The sequence below is a fragment of the Oncorhynchus keta genome, chromosome 14, assembly GCF_023373465.1.
Source record: "Oncorhynchus keta strain PuntledgeMale-10-30-2019 chromosome 14, Oket_V2, whole genome shotgun sequence".
Classification (NCBI taxonomy): domain Eukaryota; kingdom Metazoa; phylum Chordata; class Actinopteri; order Salmoniformes; family Salmonidae; genus Oncorhynchus; species Oncorhynchus keta.
Window position 1 is genome coordinate 51,238,601 of NC_068434.1, and position 18,372 is coordinate 51,256,972.

Sequence of the window (18,372 nt, forward strand, 5' to 3'; positions counted from 1 at the left end):
TATGTAAAAAAACAAGACACGTTAGCTTCATCCTGGTGGCGCAGTGGACTAATTACATGGATAGAGAACAGAAGATTCTAAGTTTGAATTTCACTGATGCTGTGTCATAATGATTAATGCCTAAGGACATTTATTTCCATTTGTCCAATCTGTGCTTGGAGTTTAAAAAAAAGTTAACCCAAAAGGAGCTAAAAGTCTTATTGAAACAAAAACCTCCAAATAACCAATTTGTATTTTTTGACCCCTTTTTATCCCCAATTTCATGATATCCAATTGGTAGTTAGTCTTGTTCCATCACTGCAACTCCCGTACGGACTCGGGAGAGGCGAAGGCCGAGTTCCATGCATCCTCCGAAACACGACCTGTTAAGCCGCATTGCTTCTTGACACACTGCTCCCTTAGCCAGGAAGCCAGCCACACAAATGTGTCGGAGGAAACACTGTGCAACTGGCGACCGTGTCAGCGTGCATGCGCCTGGCCACAGGAGTCGCTAGAGCGCAATGGGACATGGACATCCTGGCCGGCCAAACCCTCCCCTAACAACGCTGGGCCAATTGTGCGCCACCTCATGTGTCTCCCGGTCGCTGCTGGCTGCGACACAGCCTGTGTTGTGACGCATTTAGCACTGCGATGCAGTGCCTTAGACCGCCTCTCGGGAGGCCCCCAACACCACTCAGGAGGCCCCCAACCTATCATTTCTATTCTCAGTGTCTTAGTGAAACCTCCCAGGAAAACTTTCAAGGAACCAGAGTTAAACTTTCTCAGAACATCCCTTCAAACTAAAAATGAAAGTTCCCAGAATATTTAAAAAACATAGTTTTACCAGTCAGGAAATGTATGGTTTCATTCCCACAACCAATGTGAATCTAAAAACATACTTTCCCACAACTTCCAAGGAACCAAATGTGCTAGCTGGGAGTGGTCTTCTCACCTTGGTCAAATACGTCCACATGCGGTTGGTCGGCATCAATGCCCTTCAGGCAGTTGCGGTAGGTCTTACGCAGGGCGTGAACCTCGCGATGGTGCTGCATCAGCTGGGCGACAAGCTGCTCCTCTGACACGGCCTTCTGGTGCTCTAACCGCTGCACCACTTCCTTGTCCTCGGGCCAAATGAACGTGACGTGGTACACATCTACACAGGTAATACAGAGAAGATGTATTCATCAAGTGTCTCAGAGTAAGAGTGCTGATCTAGTATCAGGTCTCTCTTATCCATGTAACCAAATTTACTATGATCTGAAAGGCAAACTGATCCTAACACTCCTACCCTGAGACACTTTATGAATACAGGCCCTGATGGCCCAATGACAGGGAGGGTGGGATCTATTTCTCTCTTCTTGTTCATAGACTTCATGTTCTAGATATCTTCCCACTGTAAAATATCCCCCCCCAAAAATTAGAAAGGAAACACCAACATAAAGTGGATAATATACACTACCGTTCAAAAGTTTGGGGTCACTTAGACATTTCCTTGTTTTTGAAAGAAAGGCACATATTTCTGTCCATTAAAAATAACATCAAATTGATCAGAAACAGTGTAGACATGGTTAATATTGTAAATGACTATTGACGCTGGAAACGGCAGATTTAATGGAATATCTACATAGGCGTATAGAGGCCCATTATCAGCAACCAATTAGCTGTGCTAATTAAAGAAGCAATACAACTGGCCTTCTTTAGACTAGTTGAGTATCTGAAGCATCAGCATTTGTGGGTTCAGACTCAAAACGGGCTCAAAACGCCCAGAAACAAAAAACTTTCTTCTGAAACTCAGTCTATTCTTGTTCCGAGAAATGAGTTGAGTTCTTTAAAATTGAGTTTATTTAGTAAATATGTTTCAAACTCTATTTTCTTAAAACTGCATTGTTGGTTAAGGGCTTGTAAGTAAGCATTTCACGGTAAGGTATTGTAGTATTCGGCACGTGACAAAATGTGATTTGATGAACAGGGCGTTTGGCCACCACGAGCCAGAACAGCTTCAATGCACCTTGACATAGATTCTACAAGTGCCTGGTACTCTATTAGAGGGACAAGACACCATTCTAAGAGAAATTCTATAATTTGGTGTTTTGTTGATGGTGGTGGTAAACGTTGTATGCGGTGGCCGCCCCAGAAACTCCCATGAGTGTTCAATTGGGTTGAGATCTGGTGACTGAGACGGCAATGGCATATGGTTTACATAATTTTCATGCTCATCAAACCATTCAGTGACCACTCCTGCCCTGTGGATGGAGGGATTGTCATCCTATGGGGGAATAGCCATGGTAGCCAGAATAATGACCTGCCCAGCATTTTGTCATACATGACCCTAAGCATGATGGGATGTTAATTGCTTAAGTAACTCAGGAACCACACCTGTGTGGAAGCACCTGCTTTCAATACACTTTGTATTCCTCATTTACTCAAGTGTTGCCATTATTTTGGCAGTTACCTGTATATCCTCATTGTATATCAGCCTGTACTCCAGAGTTCTATGTTTACTGTATTTATGCATATTGACTGACAATTCACATTTTGGGTATCTGTAAATATTTGAGGTGAATAAAGTAATTCTGATAATGGTTACACAGGTACCAATCATTTCGTCACATTGACAAACAAATATTTGGACAGCTTTGAAAAAACCAGAGCTCATTTGCACAATGCATGCAATTCTACTGACAAAGGCAAAATGAGACCTCGGCACAATGAAAACAGAGATGGCAATTATTTTGATCTCGTACATCCTCACCATAACAAACCAACCTAGTGGGAGCTGAGGCTTTTGTTAATTATAGCACGGCTTTGCTATACTCTAAGGACCTGTTCTCCTGGAGAGCTATGTTGGGAATTCAAATAAACCAAATCGTATTTGTCACATGCGCCGAACACAACAGGTGTAAACTTTACAGTGAAATGCTTACTTACAAGGCCAAAAATTCAGTTCAATAAATAGAATTAAGAAAATATTTATTAAATAAACCAAAGTAAAAAAATAACAATAACGAGGCTATACAGAGGATACCGGTACTGAGTCAATGTGCGGAGGTATAGGTTAGTCAAGGTAATTTGTACATGTAGGTAGGGGTAAAGTGACTATGCATAGATAATAAACAGCGAGATGCAGCAGTGTAAAAACAATGTAAATAACCGGGTGGACAATTTAGTAACTGTTCAGCAGTCTTATGGCTTGGGGGTAGAAGCTGTTAAGGAGCCATTTAGACCTAAACTTGGTGCTCCAGTACCGCTTGCCATGACTTGGGTGACTGGAGTCCTTTGAGAATTTTTTGGGCCTTCCTCTGTCACCACCTATTATATAAGTCCTGGAAGTCAGAACTTTTTGAGGATCTGAGGACCCATGCCAAATCTTTTCAGTCTCCTGAGGGGGAAAAGTTGTTGTGGTGCCCTCTTCACAACTGTCTTGGTGTGTTTGAACCATGATGTGGACACCAAGGAACTTGAAGCTCTCATCCTACTCCACTGCAGCCTCGTCGCGGAGAATGGAGGTGTGCGCGGTCCTCCTTTTCTTGTAGTCCACTATCAGCTCATTTGTCTGGCTCACATTGAGGGAGAGGTTGTTGTCCTGGGACCACACTGCCAGGTCTCTGACCTCCTCCCTTTAGGCTGTCTCATCGTTGTCAGTGATCAGGCCTATCACTGTTCTGTCATCAGCAAACTTAATGATGGTGTTGGAGTCATGCTTGGGTGAACAGGGAGTACAGGAGGACCTAAGCACGCACCCTTGAGGGGCACCAGTGTTGAGGATGTGTTGTTGCCTACCCTTACCACCTGGGGGTCCAGGATCCAGTTGCAGGAGGTGTTAGTCCCAGGGTCCTTAGCTTAGTGATGTGCTTTGTGGGCATGGTGTTGAACGCTGAGCTGTAGTCAATGAACAGCACTCTCACATAGATGTTCCTTTTGTCCATGTGGGAATGGGCAGTGTGGAGTGATATTGAATCATTTGTGAATCTGTTGGTGCGGTATGCAAATTGGAGTGGGTCTAGGGTTTCTGGGATGATGGTGTTGATGTGAGTCATGACCAGCCTTTCAAAGCACATCATGGCTACCGACTTGAGTGCTACGGGGCGGTAGTCATTTAGGCAGGTTACCTTCGCTTTCTTGGGCACAGGGACTATGGTGGTCTGTTTGAAACATGTAGGTATTACAGACTCGGTCAGGATGAGGTTGAAAATGTCAGTGAAGACACTTGCCAGTTGGTTCTCGTATGCTCCGAGTACACATCCTGGTAATCCGTCTGGCCCTGCGGCCTTGTGAGTGTTGAGCTGTTTAAAGGTCTTGCTCACATCGGCTACGGAGAGCGTGATCACACAGTCGTCTGGAACAGCTGGTGCCCTCATGCATGCTTTAGTGTCGCTTGCCACAAAGCGGGCATAAAAGGCATTTAGCTCGTCTGGTCGGCTCGCTTCACTGGGCAGATCGCGGTAGTCCGTAATAGTTTGCAAGCCCTGCCACATCCAACGAGCATCAGAGCCGGTGTAGTAGGATTCAATCTTAGTCCTGTATTGACGCTTTGCCACTTTAATGGTTTGTCTGAGGGCATAGCGGAATTTCTTATAAGCGTCCAGATTAGTGTCCCGCTCCTTGAAAGCCAGGTTCAATATGGATGTGGGTTTGTGGTTATGATGTGAATTATAAAAAAGGAATGTCTCTCTGTATCACTTTCACCCCCCTTGGTAGAATCGGGCACTCTGGAATACATCTCCAGGGTTCTTCATCTTACCTCCTGTGACAGGGTCTATTCTCTTGCCCTGACTCCGTTCAATCAGAACTGCATCGGGTGCCTCCAGCAACACTGACAGAGAACACACACAAACAGTTCCTTCAATACACACACACACACACACACACACACACACACACACACACACACACACACACACACACACAAACAAATGCACGCACGTACAAACACAAACGCAACATGGAAATAACCAAACATAAATGGATAACTGAGGTAAACTGAGGCACTAACCCACATGATTTGGGGCAACTCCAGCCTCCTGTAGGGACAGGGCCTCCTCTCGTGTCTGAGGTATCCCCTCCAACACCCAACCCTGAACACAGAACAAACAACACAAGCAATAAACGTGGCTCCAACTGGGGTCAAAAGACTAGAAGATTTCTCATAGGACATGAGGGGGCAGTTTCCTGAAGACAGATTAAGCCTAGTCCCGGACTAAAAAGCAAACTCAGTGGAGTCTCTACTTGAATTTTTTTTTCCAGGACTAGGCTTAATCTGCATCCAGGAAACAGCCGCCAGATATATTATTTATCATATGTATAATATATCAATTATAAAGTATAGTTCTTCTGATGGAGTGGTTTTCTTTTCTCCTGAGATGACACAATAATCCAAAAATAATTCTGGAGATGATCATTGCCTGATCGACAAGGTTAGCTCTGTGGGCCCAAACGACAGGGTTAGCTCTGTGCCCTGTGCTGAATAATTTTAAGAAATAGTCATTATATTTCTAAGTAAGTAATTCGATGTTTAAAAACATCTCTACAATGGCATATGACCGTACACAGTAATATGATTACAATTCAATGCATTTCTACTCCACCCTATTTCTATTTAGTGGCCTATTTTTATATTCATCACTTCATTTAAACTGTCCCATTCTCTCATTGTAAATAGTTGGTTGTTTAAAGAAGTTAGACGCTGTCTCTTTACTATGCAGTTAAACCAAGTCCCGAGACCTTAAGAGACAATAACTCTATGGATAAATATCTGTACAAACAGAGAGGGGAAAACAATTGCCACTTCAAGTAGTGATTCAATAGGTGGGTTAAATCCCTAAACCTTGAAAATGTGGCTAATTATCCAGTTCCTATCCCCAATTTGCCATAAAATTAAACATAAGAAGAAAGAGGCAACATGCATATCATTCCTTGGCCACAAAAAAAAAAACTCTCTAATAGCCTCCGAAATCCCAGGGCTTTACAGCTCAATGGAGCTGGAAAATAAAGACGAGAAAAAGAAACCAGTTCTCTCAAGTGCTTGTTAGGGCCAAATTATTATTTCAATTAATAATCTTCAAATAAATATGTAACTATGGAAAACAATTATAGATCTCAGTATTATCAGAAGTTATGGGGTTTGTTGCCAAGTTTCCCTGGCCTGTTTGAAATCCACCTTTGTTTTCCTCTTTGATCTTTAACCACTAATCACCACTTCACCTAAATTACACACACACGCGCACTTCTTCCTCCCACTTACTTTCCCATTAAACCTTTGATTGTCTCTGTGGCAGTGCTGTCCACGAGCTGATAATAGAAGTGGGAGTCCACTTCCATAACCACGAGCAGCATTTTGTAATTGGCTCCTTTGTACTACAATAAAATCACAATGAAAACCAAGACAAACTGGATATACACAGTAGTAGCCTCTTCACTTTAGTAAAATGATAGTGATGCCATGACTAAGGGTGCATTTGTAAATTCACTCTGGAGTGCCAGAGTGCGCTCTGTGCATTTGTAAATGTCAGATTGTCCATACATAAATTCATAGAGTCTCGCTCTCGGAGCGTTCAGAGCGCACACTGGATGCTCTGGCCGAGGAGTAGGGTTGATCCAAGCATTCGGACCTCACGACGGCAGTCAAGCACCCAAGCTAACTGGCTAAAGTTAGCTAGCTTACTAGCTACTTCCAGACATAAATGAGAGAACACCTCACTTTGACCAATTTACTTGCCCTAGCAGAGCTGGTTATGCTGTTTTCATGTTATCCAGAGCGGTGGTGACTGTAACTGAGCTGGCAAAAATGTAATTACGCTTTTTTGCTGAGGTTTACTGACGTTTACTGACAACAGCCAGATTCAATGGGGTGTTGAGCGTTCATAAAATCATAATTTATTCTGCAAATTTTATGAATGCACCCTAAAAACGACTGGGTAAAGTGGTAACCACTGTACATGGTTGCAAATGAAAGTGTGTAGTTAATAAAGTATAGAGAAGTAACGGAGCCCATACAAACATGAGGAATAGTGGAGAACAGGAAAGATGTCCTTCTCACCCCCCTTCTCACCCCCCAAAAAAGATTTAGATGCAAGTGGCTGTTCCACTGGATGTCATAAGGTGTATGCACCAATTTGTAAGTCACTCTGGATAAGAGCGTCTGCTAAATGACTTAAATGTAATGTAAATGTATGTCAATCTCCAGCCAGACCAGGCCAGTCCAGCTCCTGGTAATACCCTTCTACCTCTCCACCACTCCCTGCCAGGGGAGACAAGGCCAGGGCTGTGGAAAGGCAGGCGGAGTCCCTCCCAGCCAGGCCCCAAAAGCTCAGGCCTGATTGAAATTCTAATGAGCTACGTCAAAACAACAACACCCCCAACTCCCTCTCCCCAGCACACTCCATCACTGGGGTCCCACACAGTGGCTCCCTCCATTCCGTTTCATCCCTACATCAAAAGGGCTCGGCATTCATACAGAACCCCAGGACCACAACATCTGCAGTGGGGAGGAGGGAGGGGGGGGATGTATCACAGGATGGACACGCATGAAGCAGATGTCACAGGGCGCTCAACAGCAGGCTGGGGGGGACGATGTGGGGGAGTGTAGGGGAGCAGTGCTCGACAAGCCGGAGAGAGACCTTAGCAGTCTGCTGTGCTCCGTGCACAAAATAGTCCATGGCCCTGTCGCGAAGGCTCGCTAACAAGGTCCTTTTGACATTACAATCAGCCAATTAGTCACCCTGCTGCTAATCAGATAATCATTGTCTGTGTGTTTTTGTTACTAAGGAGCCATGTCCTGCACGGGACATGTCCACTAGGAGCTATGCTAGTTCCATTGTGCACTGGAGGCTTTGTATATCTATCTACTATAGGATAGCCATGTGGCACCAATTAAAAGGTACTTAGTGCAAAACTAGATACTACAGTGTGGTTATTACTGTAATTACCCTACAAATGTTACACCAAATCAAAGCTCAATCTAAAAATGGATCTTGATTATTTGGCAATGGAAAATATCTTAAGCCCACCACATTTGATGAACCAACATTCAATGTTGAGGAAACGTTATAATTACTGTACTATATTGTACTTAAAATTATCTATTTTAGTAAACTGGATCAAACCTTTACTTATAAATCGTCAATTCAATCTACACTATCAAAACAAAAATCTATAACATTGTTACAAACAACCATTGTTCTAATCAGCCTTTATCCTAATCTTCCAGAGACAGCGTCATCCTTAACTGTTTTCACCATTATGTAATAGCATAATAGCACAACAGGGTAATGCCTTTTAAATGACAAATACATTTTATTGCTATACTCGAAAAATGTAAATATGTTAAGCATTGATTAATAAATTATGAGATACCTCATGGATAAAGATATTCACATTTAGCAGGTCAGACTTTTATACTCCTTGTAATCCCAAGCACTTTGCATCGCATTGTATTGTACGAACTGTGCTATACAAATAAAGTTTGATTTCAAGAGCGGTGCTCCGATTGCTCTTTGCTTGTTTTGTTGAACATTCCGTTTTTAGGGTGTTTAAATAATAGCCTAGGCCCCATCTTGGGTTAATATTTTTAAAGTTTAGCACATACTGTATAAACCGTTTTTTGGGGAAAATTGACAAATAAATTAGGCTTATTCTTAGTATTTATCTGTATAAGGTGCTTGTTAATAACACATTGGCAAACTTCACAATCTAAATATATATTTTTATACGATTTCAAATCGTATGCGCCTGTCATTGATGTCTATTTCTATAAATCATAAATCATTTTGCCGGCCTCAACACATTACGGAAAGAGATGTACTATATAGGAAGTTCTGGGGACAGATAATTTGGATAGTGGACGGCCAATAAATTGGCAGATGCAAGCAGATTACCATCTTTAGTGGACAACAGTTCTTGAGAGCTTGAACAAAGAAAGCGGTTTGCGATTTTGCTCATACTGGCAAACCGGCGTTTGAGTTGTGTGGTTGCAATATCAATAGTCCTTTATCTCTGGTACATCTTGGCATGCATCATTCAAGACTATGTTTAAATTGTGTGCAGCTCAATGGACATATAATGCACAATGTCTCAGGAAGCACTGTCTGGGTTGGCAATACTCTATAAAAAAAATCAACAGTTGAGCCCGCAACCTGGATCTACAGGACATGGTGAAAACATTTCTACACAAAAAAGTAATTTTATTAAAAAGTTGATAAATAGCAGCTAAATATGGTATATAGTTATAAATAGTACAATGCATAATGGAAGGGGAGAAAATTAGGATGGACTGTATTATTTGCCATTCATAGACTGCTTTAACAACTTTTTATCCAAGTTGGGTGAGAGCATGAGGATGACTCATGTCATGCAGGTTCATCTAGTCTATACAGGACCATTGTATATTCTAAAACATAAATTGGTAGCTACACCGTGTATAGCTTTGTGAAATGTTAGGCTTCGGGCAAACTTAGACCTTGCGGGATTCCAGAGAAACTGCATTACACCAGTGCTAGAGGTCCAGAGTGACTGAGCTCTTTGATACATCCTTGTGGCTTGTACCTCTTTTCACAGAGTTCAACCTCTTTTAAATCAGCAGGAGTACTGCACTAATTCAGTTGTTATTCCACTTCCACTTCGTTCATTATTACGCTTCCATCCACTTTTCCCTTCTATGATTTCCCTGTAGAATACAAGTCTAAAGTTTTACAAACAACAGCCTCGAGAATAAAGAGTAAAAAAGAGACTGAACCCGAGCGACCTAGATTAGGTATGATTAACGTTCCACAATCACTTTAATTTGAGAGGGAAAAAAACAGAGAGAGAGAGCACACGGAAAACAGCCGATAACGAGTGTAGCTGCAATTAAGCAGACAGGCCTTGACTTCAGTTGTAATGCAACGTGTCAATCATTCTGTCGCTACTCCATTTTTGTGCACGAGATAAAGGAGTGCCTTTGTGTGACAGAGAGACTCCAATCCGATGCAGATCTGGTAAAGCTGCAACAGTACTGCTTTGTTTCCTGCAACAGAGAACTAGCCCTGGTTCCTGACTGAATTCTCAGCCGTTTATGCAGATGTACAGGAAAATAATTAAACAAATGAATAAACACCATCAGACATTTAGCCTAAAGGGATAAACAGCCATTACCAAATGTAAAAAAAAAATGAATCACAAACTACAACACTTAAAAGGCGAAAGTTAAAGGATGCCAAGCGAAAAAGTAATGTATTCAGCCTAAGCAAAGTTTATAAGAAAAAAAAGAGCAGTTTTTTTTCTATTTCCATATTTTTCCACACCACTACAGTGAAAACTGACACTTCAGAGATAAGATACCCATCACAAGAATGGTTGCTGTGTGTTTGATAGTGAGCTTATTGACTGTGTGATAGAGACAGTGTCAGGATTAGAGGGCCTAGGTTTGGGGGTATGGCTGACTATGTTGTGGGTTACCCATGTGACATTAGAGAGGAGAACACAGACTGGTGGAGGCGGATGACAGGTGTGTGATGAGGGTTTTGCTCAAAGAGTCATCATGTTCTATCACAAGAGGCCCAAATCCCCCTGGGAGGAAGGGGCTGATCCGCTGGGAATGGAGCTGTACACTGGTGTAATTCACATCATTAAGTAAACACATCAAATGAGAAGGGCTAGATAATATACAGGTATTTGTTACTATTAGCATTTGCTGATCCGTTAAAATTCTGTTTATTTCCAAGTGTGTGTGTGTGTATGTGTGTTGGCACAGTCCCAAAGCAGCTAGTCCATAGGCATGTCTAACTGTTGTAATTGAAAGTGACAGACCGAGAAGTACGAGGGGTATGGAAGTCTACACATCTCACAGCATCGCTACATCTTTTTCCATGCCTGGTAACTCATACAAGTCTTTTTGGAACTGCACAATCTTTTATTTGTTAAAACATTTTTTTTAACCTTTATTTAACTAGGCAAGTCAGTTAAGAACATATTCTTATTTCCAACGACGGCCTAGGAACAGTGGGTTAACTGCCTGTTCGGGGGTTTGAACTTGGCTACCCTGCCACTCCTCATGGACTAGCTACATTTAAGGGAACACCCCCCCTGAAATGGACAAAAATGAATGGGATGTTATTGGCACCGTACGAAACATATACACAATGTACAATACCACTCAATTGGATGTTGTTTCATTCAAAACTGATTGCAAATGCCATATGGCAAATGCCAAGTGTAACACTGCAAAAATCCAATAGATGGCGATTGCGCTCCACCGTAATTTTTCATATTGCAAATGTAACAATTCAAATTTAGAAAATTTGAACATTTTTGCAAAAACTTATCACCCCCCTTAATTTCTCTAGGATAGGGGGCAGAATTTTGAATTTTGGATGAAATGCATGCCCAAATTCAACTGCCTGCTACCTCATCCCCAATCAGTATATTTGGATAGAAAATACGCTGGAGTTTCTAATACTGTTTGAATCATGTCTGTGAGTATAACAGAACGTATGTAGCAGGCAAAACCCTGAGGACTAACTGTTCAGAATTATTATTATTTTTGCCTCTGACTGTTCCGACTTGTCATTGCCAAGGGATATTTCTTAGGAACCTGTTTTCAGTTACTACCGCTTCCACTGGATGTCACCAGTCTTTGGAATTTGGTTGAGGTTATTCATTTGTGCAACGAAGAAGAAGCACATCCAGGAACAACGTTACACTATTGAGAGTTGCGCAAGATGGAGCATGGTTTGTTTTCTTCCTGTATTGAAAACAGATTGCCCCGTCTACAATTTGATCGATTATTAACGTTTAAAATACCTAAAGTTGTATTACAAAAGTAGTTTGAAATATTTTGTAGTGACATTGAGTTTTTTGGAAACTGTTATTTTTTTTCTGGATCAAACGCGTCAAATAAAAGGACTTGTATATATATGGAAGGAATTAATCGAACAAAAGGACCAATTGTGATGTTTATGGGACATATTGGAATGACAACAAAAGAAGCTCGTCAAAGGTAATGCATGTTTTATATTTTATTTCAGCGTTTTGTGTAGCGCCTGCAGGGTTGAAATATGCTACTCTCTTTGTTGACATTGTGCTATCATCAGATAATAGCTTTTTATGCTTTCGCCGAAAAGCTTTTAAAAATCTTACATGTTGGCTGGATTCACAATGAGTGTAGCTTTAATTGAGTATCTTACATGTGTGATTTAACTTCTTGCGTCGAGCCAACCCGGATCCGGGATCATGACTACAGCCTCAAGTCCATTACCATAAAGCAACGTTAACTATTCATGAAAATCGCAAATGAAATCAAATCAATATGCTAGCTCTCAAGCTTAGCCTTTTGTTAACAACACTGTCATCTCAGATTTTCAAAAATATGCTTCTCAACCATAGCAAACTAGCATTTAGCATTTAGCATTAGCACGCAACATTTTCACAAAAACCAGCAAAAACATTCAATAAATCATTTACCTTTGAAGAACTTCGATGTTTTCAATGAGGAGACTCTCAGTTAGATAGCAAATGTTCAGTTTTCCTGAAAGATTATTTGTGCAGGAGAAAATCGGTCTGTTTTCTGCGTCATGTTTGGCTACCAAAAAAAAACAAATTCATTCATCCAAACGCCAAACTTTCTTCCACATTAACTCCATAATATCAACTGAAACATGGTAAACGTTGTTTAGAATCAATCCTCAAGGTGTTTTTCACATATCTCTTCATGAAATATCATTCCTGGAAGTCTCCTCTCTGTCTCAATCACATGGATGAATGCGAGCAGCTTGGAGATTACGCAACAATTTCAACAAAGGACACCGGGCGGTCCCCTGGTAAATGTAGTCTCTTATGGCCAATCTTCCAATGATATGCCTACAAATACGTCACAATGCTGCACACAACTTGGAGAAACGATAGAAAGGGCAGGCTAATTCGTGGCGCTTTCACAGCCATATAAGGAGACAATGAAAAACAGAGAGTCAAAAATCCTGCTCATTTCCTGTTTGAAGTTTCATCTTGGTTTCGCCTGTTGCATCAGTTCTGGGGCACTCACAGATAATATCTTTGCAGTTTTGGAAACGTCAGAGTGTTTTCTTTCCAAAGCTGCCAATTATATGCATAGTCGAGCATCTTTTCGTGACAAAATATTGCGCTTAAAACGGGCACGTTTTTTTTATCCAATAATGACATAGCGGCCAATAGGTTGAGGAGGTTAATGAAAGTTAGATTTTTATATCCTTTTTTGAATTTGCCGTGCTGCATTTTCCCTGTTTTTTTTTTCTCCAAGTGGGACGCAACCGTCTCCTATACCATAAGAAGTTAAATAACATTTGAAAACATTTGTCTTGTGACGGCCGGCCGCCCAACAACCTGCCCGCTCGACCCTATCCCCTCCTCTCTTCTCCAGACCATTTCCGGAGACCTTCTCCCTTACCTCACCTCGCTCATCAACTCATCCCTGACCGCTGGCTACGTCCCTTCCGTCTTCAAGAGAGCGAGAGTTGCACCCCTTCTGAAAAAACCTACACTCGATCCCTCCGATGTCAACAACTACAGACCAGTATCCCTTCTTTCTTTTCTCTCCAAAACTCTTGAACGTGCCGTCCTTGGCCAGCTCTCCCGCTATCTCTCTCAGAATGACCTTCTTGATCCAAATCAGTCAGGTTTCAAGACTAGTCATTCAACTGAGACTGCTCTTCTCTGTATCACGGAGGCGCTCCGCACCGCTAAAGCTAACTCTCTCTCCTCTGCTCTCATCCTTCTAGACCTATCGGCTGCCTTCGATACTGTGAACCATCAGATCCTCCTCTCCACCCTCTCCGAGTTGGGCATCTCCGGCGCGGCCCACGCTTGGATTGCGTCCTACCTGACAGGTCGCTCCTACCAGGTGGCGTGGCGAGAATCTGTCTCCTCACCACGCGCTCTCACCACTGGTGTCCCCCAGGGCTCTGTTCTAGGTCCTCTCCTATTCTCGCTATACACCAAGTCACTTGGCTCTGTCATAACCTCACATGGTCTCTCCTATCATTGCTATGCAGACGACACACAATTAATCTTCTCCTTTCCCCCTTCTGATGACCAGGTGGCGAATCGCATCTCTGCATGTCTGGCAGACATGTCTGTGTGGATGACGGATCACCACCTCAAGCTGAACCTCGGCAAGACGGAGCTGCTCTTCCTCCCGGGGAAGGACTGCCCGTTCCATGATCTCGCCATCACGGTTGACAACTCCATTGTGTCCTCCTCCCAGAGCGCTAAGAACCTTGGCGTGATCCTGGACAACACCCTGTCGTTCTCAACTAACATCAAGGCGGTGGCCCGTTCCTGTAGGTTCATGCTCTACAACATCCGCAGAGTACGACCCTGCCTCACACAGGAAGCGGCGCAGGTCCTAATCCAGGCACTTGTCATCTCCCGTCTGGATTACTGCAACTCGCTGTTGGCTGGGCTCCCTGCCTGTGCCATTAAACCCCTACAACTCATCCAGAACGCCGCAGCCCGTCTGGTGTTCAACCTTCCCAAGTTCTCTCACGTCACCCCGCTCCTCCGCTCTCTCCACTGGCTTCCAGTTGAAGCTCGCATCCGCTACAAGACCATGGTGCTTGCCTACGGAGCTGTGAGGGGAACGGCACCTCAGTACCTCCAGGCTCTGATCAGGCCCTACACCCAAACAAGGGCACTGCGTTCATCCACCTCTGGCCTGCTCGCCTCCCTACCACTGAGGAAGTACAGTTCCCTCTCAGCTCAGTCAAAACTGTTCGCTGCTCTGGCTCCCCAATGGTGGAACACACTCCCTCACGACGCCAGGACAGCGGAGTCAATCACCACCTTCCGGAGACACCTGAAACCCCACCTCTTTAAGGAATACCTAGGATAGGATAAGTAATCCTTCTCACCCCCCCCCCCTCCCCCCTTAAAAGGTTTAGATGCACTATTGTAAAGTGGCTGTTCTACTGGATGTCATAAGGTGAATGCACCAATTTGTAAGTCGCTCTGGATAAGAGCGTCTGCTAAATGACTTAAATGTAATGTAATGTAAAAATGTGCTCCTGGTAACCCGTTCCAATCACCAGGTGCACGGCTGTCCATTTGCAATATGTTTCAATGGGCATTTACCATCACGAATTTGACATGCTCAAAAATTCTGCAGAAATGCAAAATTGACTGGCCTGATGAACTCGGGATGGCCGGGCAGTGATAGTGGTTCCTCTCCATCGCTCTTTGTGTCGATTTCATCATGTCCTATTTGGTGATGTTTTTTCAATGTTGAATCATATTGTAAATGTACTGTGCATTTGCAATATGTTTCAATGGGCATTTACCATCACGAATTTGACATGCTCAAAAATACTGCAGAAATGCAAAATTGACTGGGCCGATGAACTCTGGATGGCCGGGCAGTGATTCTGGTTCCTCTCCATCGCTCGTTGGTGTTGATTTCAGAATGTCATTTTGGTGATGGTACTTCACTGTTTAAACATATTGCAAATGGACAAAAGTAAGCCAGCAAGTCACCGTCCATCAGTAAATTAGATATCATTCTGACACCAAACTGATACAAACTAACACCACACCCACTTTTTCCAACCTGTTTAGAAGCCAACTATCACATATTTCAGAGCAGGCCCAAAATTCACAGCGCCTTCTGTTCAAACCATAATAAAAACATAAAACACATAGTTACGTTCTAGCTGCGGGTCCAGTTCTGACATTATATGTAGGCCTAGCTGAGGCGACCCCGAATCCCAAGTTTCGGCTCGATAGGTCATTTGGAGCCTGAGTAGAGACCTTAATTGGTGTAGAAAATCCAAATTTTCCAGGCATTCCTTGAATGAGCTATCGGACAGAAACATTAGGTTCCATCTCTATGAGGTCCCAATAACAACAGTGGAGAAGATGTAGCGAACCATTACCTCATACGTGAAGAAATGGCTGGGTGTCCCACGATGCCTGAGTAACATCGGCCTCTATGGCAAAGGGGTCCTTGAACTACCTCTTACAAGTCTAACGGAGGAGTACAAGTGCTCTAAAGTAAGACTTCAGATGACATTGAAGGACTCCAAAGACCAGACCATTAGCAAGGCTGCACCTCCCCTACAAACTGGACGGAAATGGACATCATCCAAGGCTGTGCAGTAAGCAACATCAGCCCTGAGACACCAAGACATTGTGGGGAATATCCAGCATGGAAGAGGAGGCTTTGGCCTGGCAGCAAGCAAACCAACGTTCAATAAGGCAACAACATCTAAACGCAGGAAGCTGGTGGTCGAGGAGGTGCGCAGACAGGAGGAGACTGTCAGGAGGAGACTGTCTCTCTTGCTAAACAAGGGCAATGGACGCAGTGGGAAGGCCTGGAGAGGAGAAAGATCAACTGGAGTGAGCTTTGGCAAATGGAGGCAAGCAACATCAGCTTCATCATAAGAGCTGTTTATGATGTGCTTCCATCACCAAAAAATCTACATCAATGGTATGGCGAGGGCTCGACCTGCCCCCTCTGCCCAGCTCCAGCGACTCTCAGGCATATAATGACAGGTTGCAAGACCAGCCTCTCACAAGGCCGCTACACCTGGAGGCACAATCAGGTCCTCAAGAGCCTGGCTGCAGCACTTGAGACCAAGAGGAGTGCAACCAATTCATTACCTCCAAAAACAAGCAATCCCGTCAAAACAACAACATTCATGCGGGAGGGACAGAAAAGGCCCAAGGATCCTCCTACAAAGCCAGAAACTGGACACCTAGCCATGGCCCGGGACTGGAAGATGCTTGTCGATATTGGCCAGCAACTCATTTTTCCACCTGAGATTGCTTCTACCAACCTTAGGCCAGACATGGTACTCTGGTCCCCTTCACGGAAGTCTGTGTACATCATAGAGCTCACAGTCCCGTGGGAAAACTCTGTTGAAGAGGCCTACAAGCGTAAGAAACTGCGTTACACAGAGTTGGCAGCAGACGCAACTCAGCGTGGCTGGAATGCAAAAGTCTGGCCAGTTGAAGTGGGATGCAGAGGATTCGTGGCTTCTTCCATCATCAGGTTGCTGAAAGAACTTGGAATCCATGGACAGGCTCTGCAGCAGACCGTCAGAGCAGTTTCTCAAGCAGCTGAAAGAGGCAGCCAGTGGATCTGGATCAAACGGAAGGACCCTTGCTGGGCTATAACTTCATGACCCTCCACCCCCACCTGAGAACCCAATTCAGATCCCTCCAACTTGAGGAGGGCATATGAGGTATGCGGTCAGCTGTATGGCTGGCTCAGGGAAGAGGACGCCCCTGCCTTGCATAGTCCCATGGGACATCTTAATTGGGCATGGGACACAAGCTAAGGCGTGATCACCCTTTAGCTGGCCACCTTTGATGAAGGCGTTTAGTGATTAAAGGCCGAAACACCCACTGATTCGAAGGCACACTACTGAGGATGTGTCCCAAAAATTGACATCTTACCCCAGTCTAAGAAATAAACCTCCCATGCCACTCTGTCAACATCACGGCAAATCTCATGCGAGTGCATTCCATCTATTGGCACAATGGACAGTTTTTAACATCTCGTCCCGTGTTTTATGATTCTATGGGCCGAGGCGGTTTCAATGCACCTAGTCTTGTGACTCTGGGATATTTCTAAATGTTGTCATTTTCGTGATGTCAAAATTAATTGAAGTTATTGCAAATGTATGAGGCTGTTTCTCGGTCTGAGAACCTTCTAGAGCCACATAACTCACCGAGCACTATCGACTTGAGCTCTAGAACAGGTTTCTAAAGTTTCAGAGCTCTAGGTCTAACGGTTCTTTGATAGTTCGAACTAAGGTAACTATTGCAGGCTCTGTATGTCTCGAAGCCCCACACTGTGTCCTAGCTCTGTGTGTGTGTGTGTGTGTGTGTGTGTTTTTCTTGGAAATCTGATGGGATAAATGACTGATTTACAGTTCATGAGGGTTGACTAATCACATATGAGGTTTTTGAAAGATGTGACTTTTTTTTAACCCTTCGAAACAGCTCCTATGATCCCATTTTTAGGCACTTCCGGTTAGCACAGGAAGCTATAAGTAAACACATATCCTGATTGGGGTATGCTCTTACAGAATTACAGAAAGTCTTTACTTTAACCTCTTGGTGTTAGGGGGCAGTATTTTCATTTTTGGAAAAAAAACATTCCCGTTTTAAACGGGATATTTTGTCAGGAAAAGATGCTAGAATATGCATATAATTGGATAGAAAACACTAACGTTTCCAAAACTGTAAAGATATTGTCAGTGAGTATAACAGAACTGATGTTGCAGGAGAAAGCCTGAGAAAAATCCAATCCGGAAGTGCCCCAGGTTTTGAAAGAGCTGCGTTCCAATGACTCCCTATTCAGCTGTGAATGTACCATCAACGAGCTTACGGTTTCTACGTATTCCCCAAGGTGTCTACAGCATTGTGACGTAGTTTTACGCATTTCTG

General features: G+C 43.4%; 1 protein-coding gene across 3 annotated transcripts in view; it reads right to left on the bottom strand.

Annotated features, from left to right (window-relative positions):
* Window positions 1–18,372, bottom strand: part of ak8 (adenylate kinase 8) — a 77,363-nt gene that overhangs the window by 38,951 nt on the left and 20,040 nt on the right. For all 3 annotated transcript variants that reach the window (XM_035786389.2, XM_035786388.2, XM_052462642.1), the window contains 3 exons: window positions 4,973–5,054; window positions 4,721–4,792; window positions 932–1,132 (listed from right to left, as the gene is read on the bottom strand). In XM_035786389.2, coding sequence (XP_035642282.1) covers window positions 932–1,132; window positions 4,721–4,792; window positions 4,973–5,054 — 355 coding nt within the window. The remainder of the gene's footprint in view (window positions 1–931; window positions 1,133–4,720; window positions 4,793–4,972; window positions 5,055–18,372) is intronic.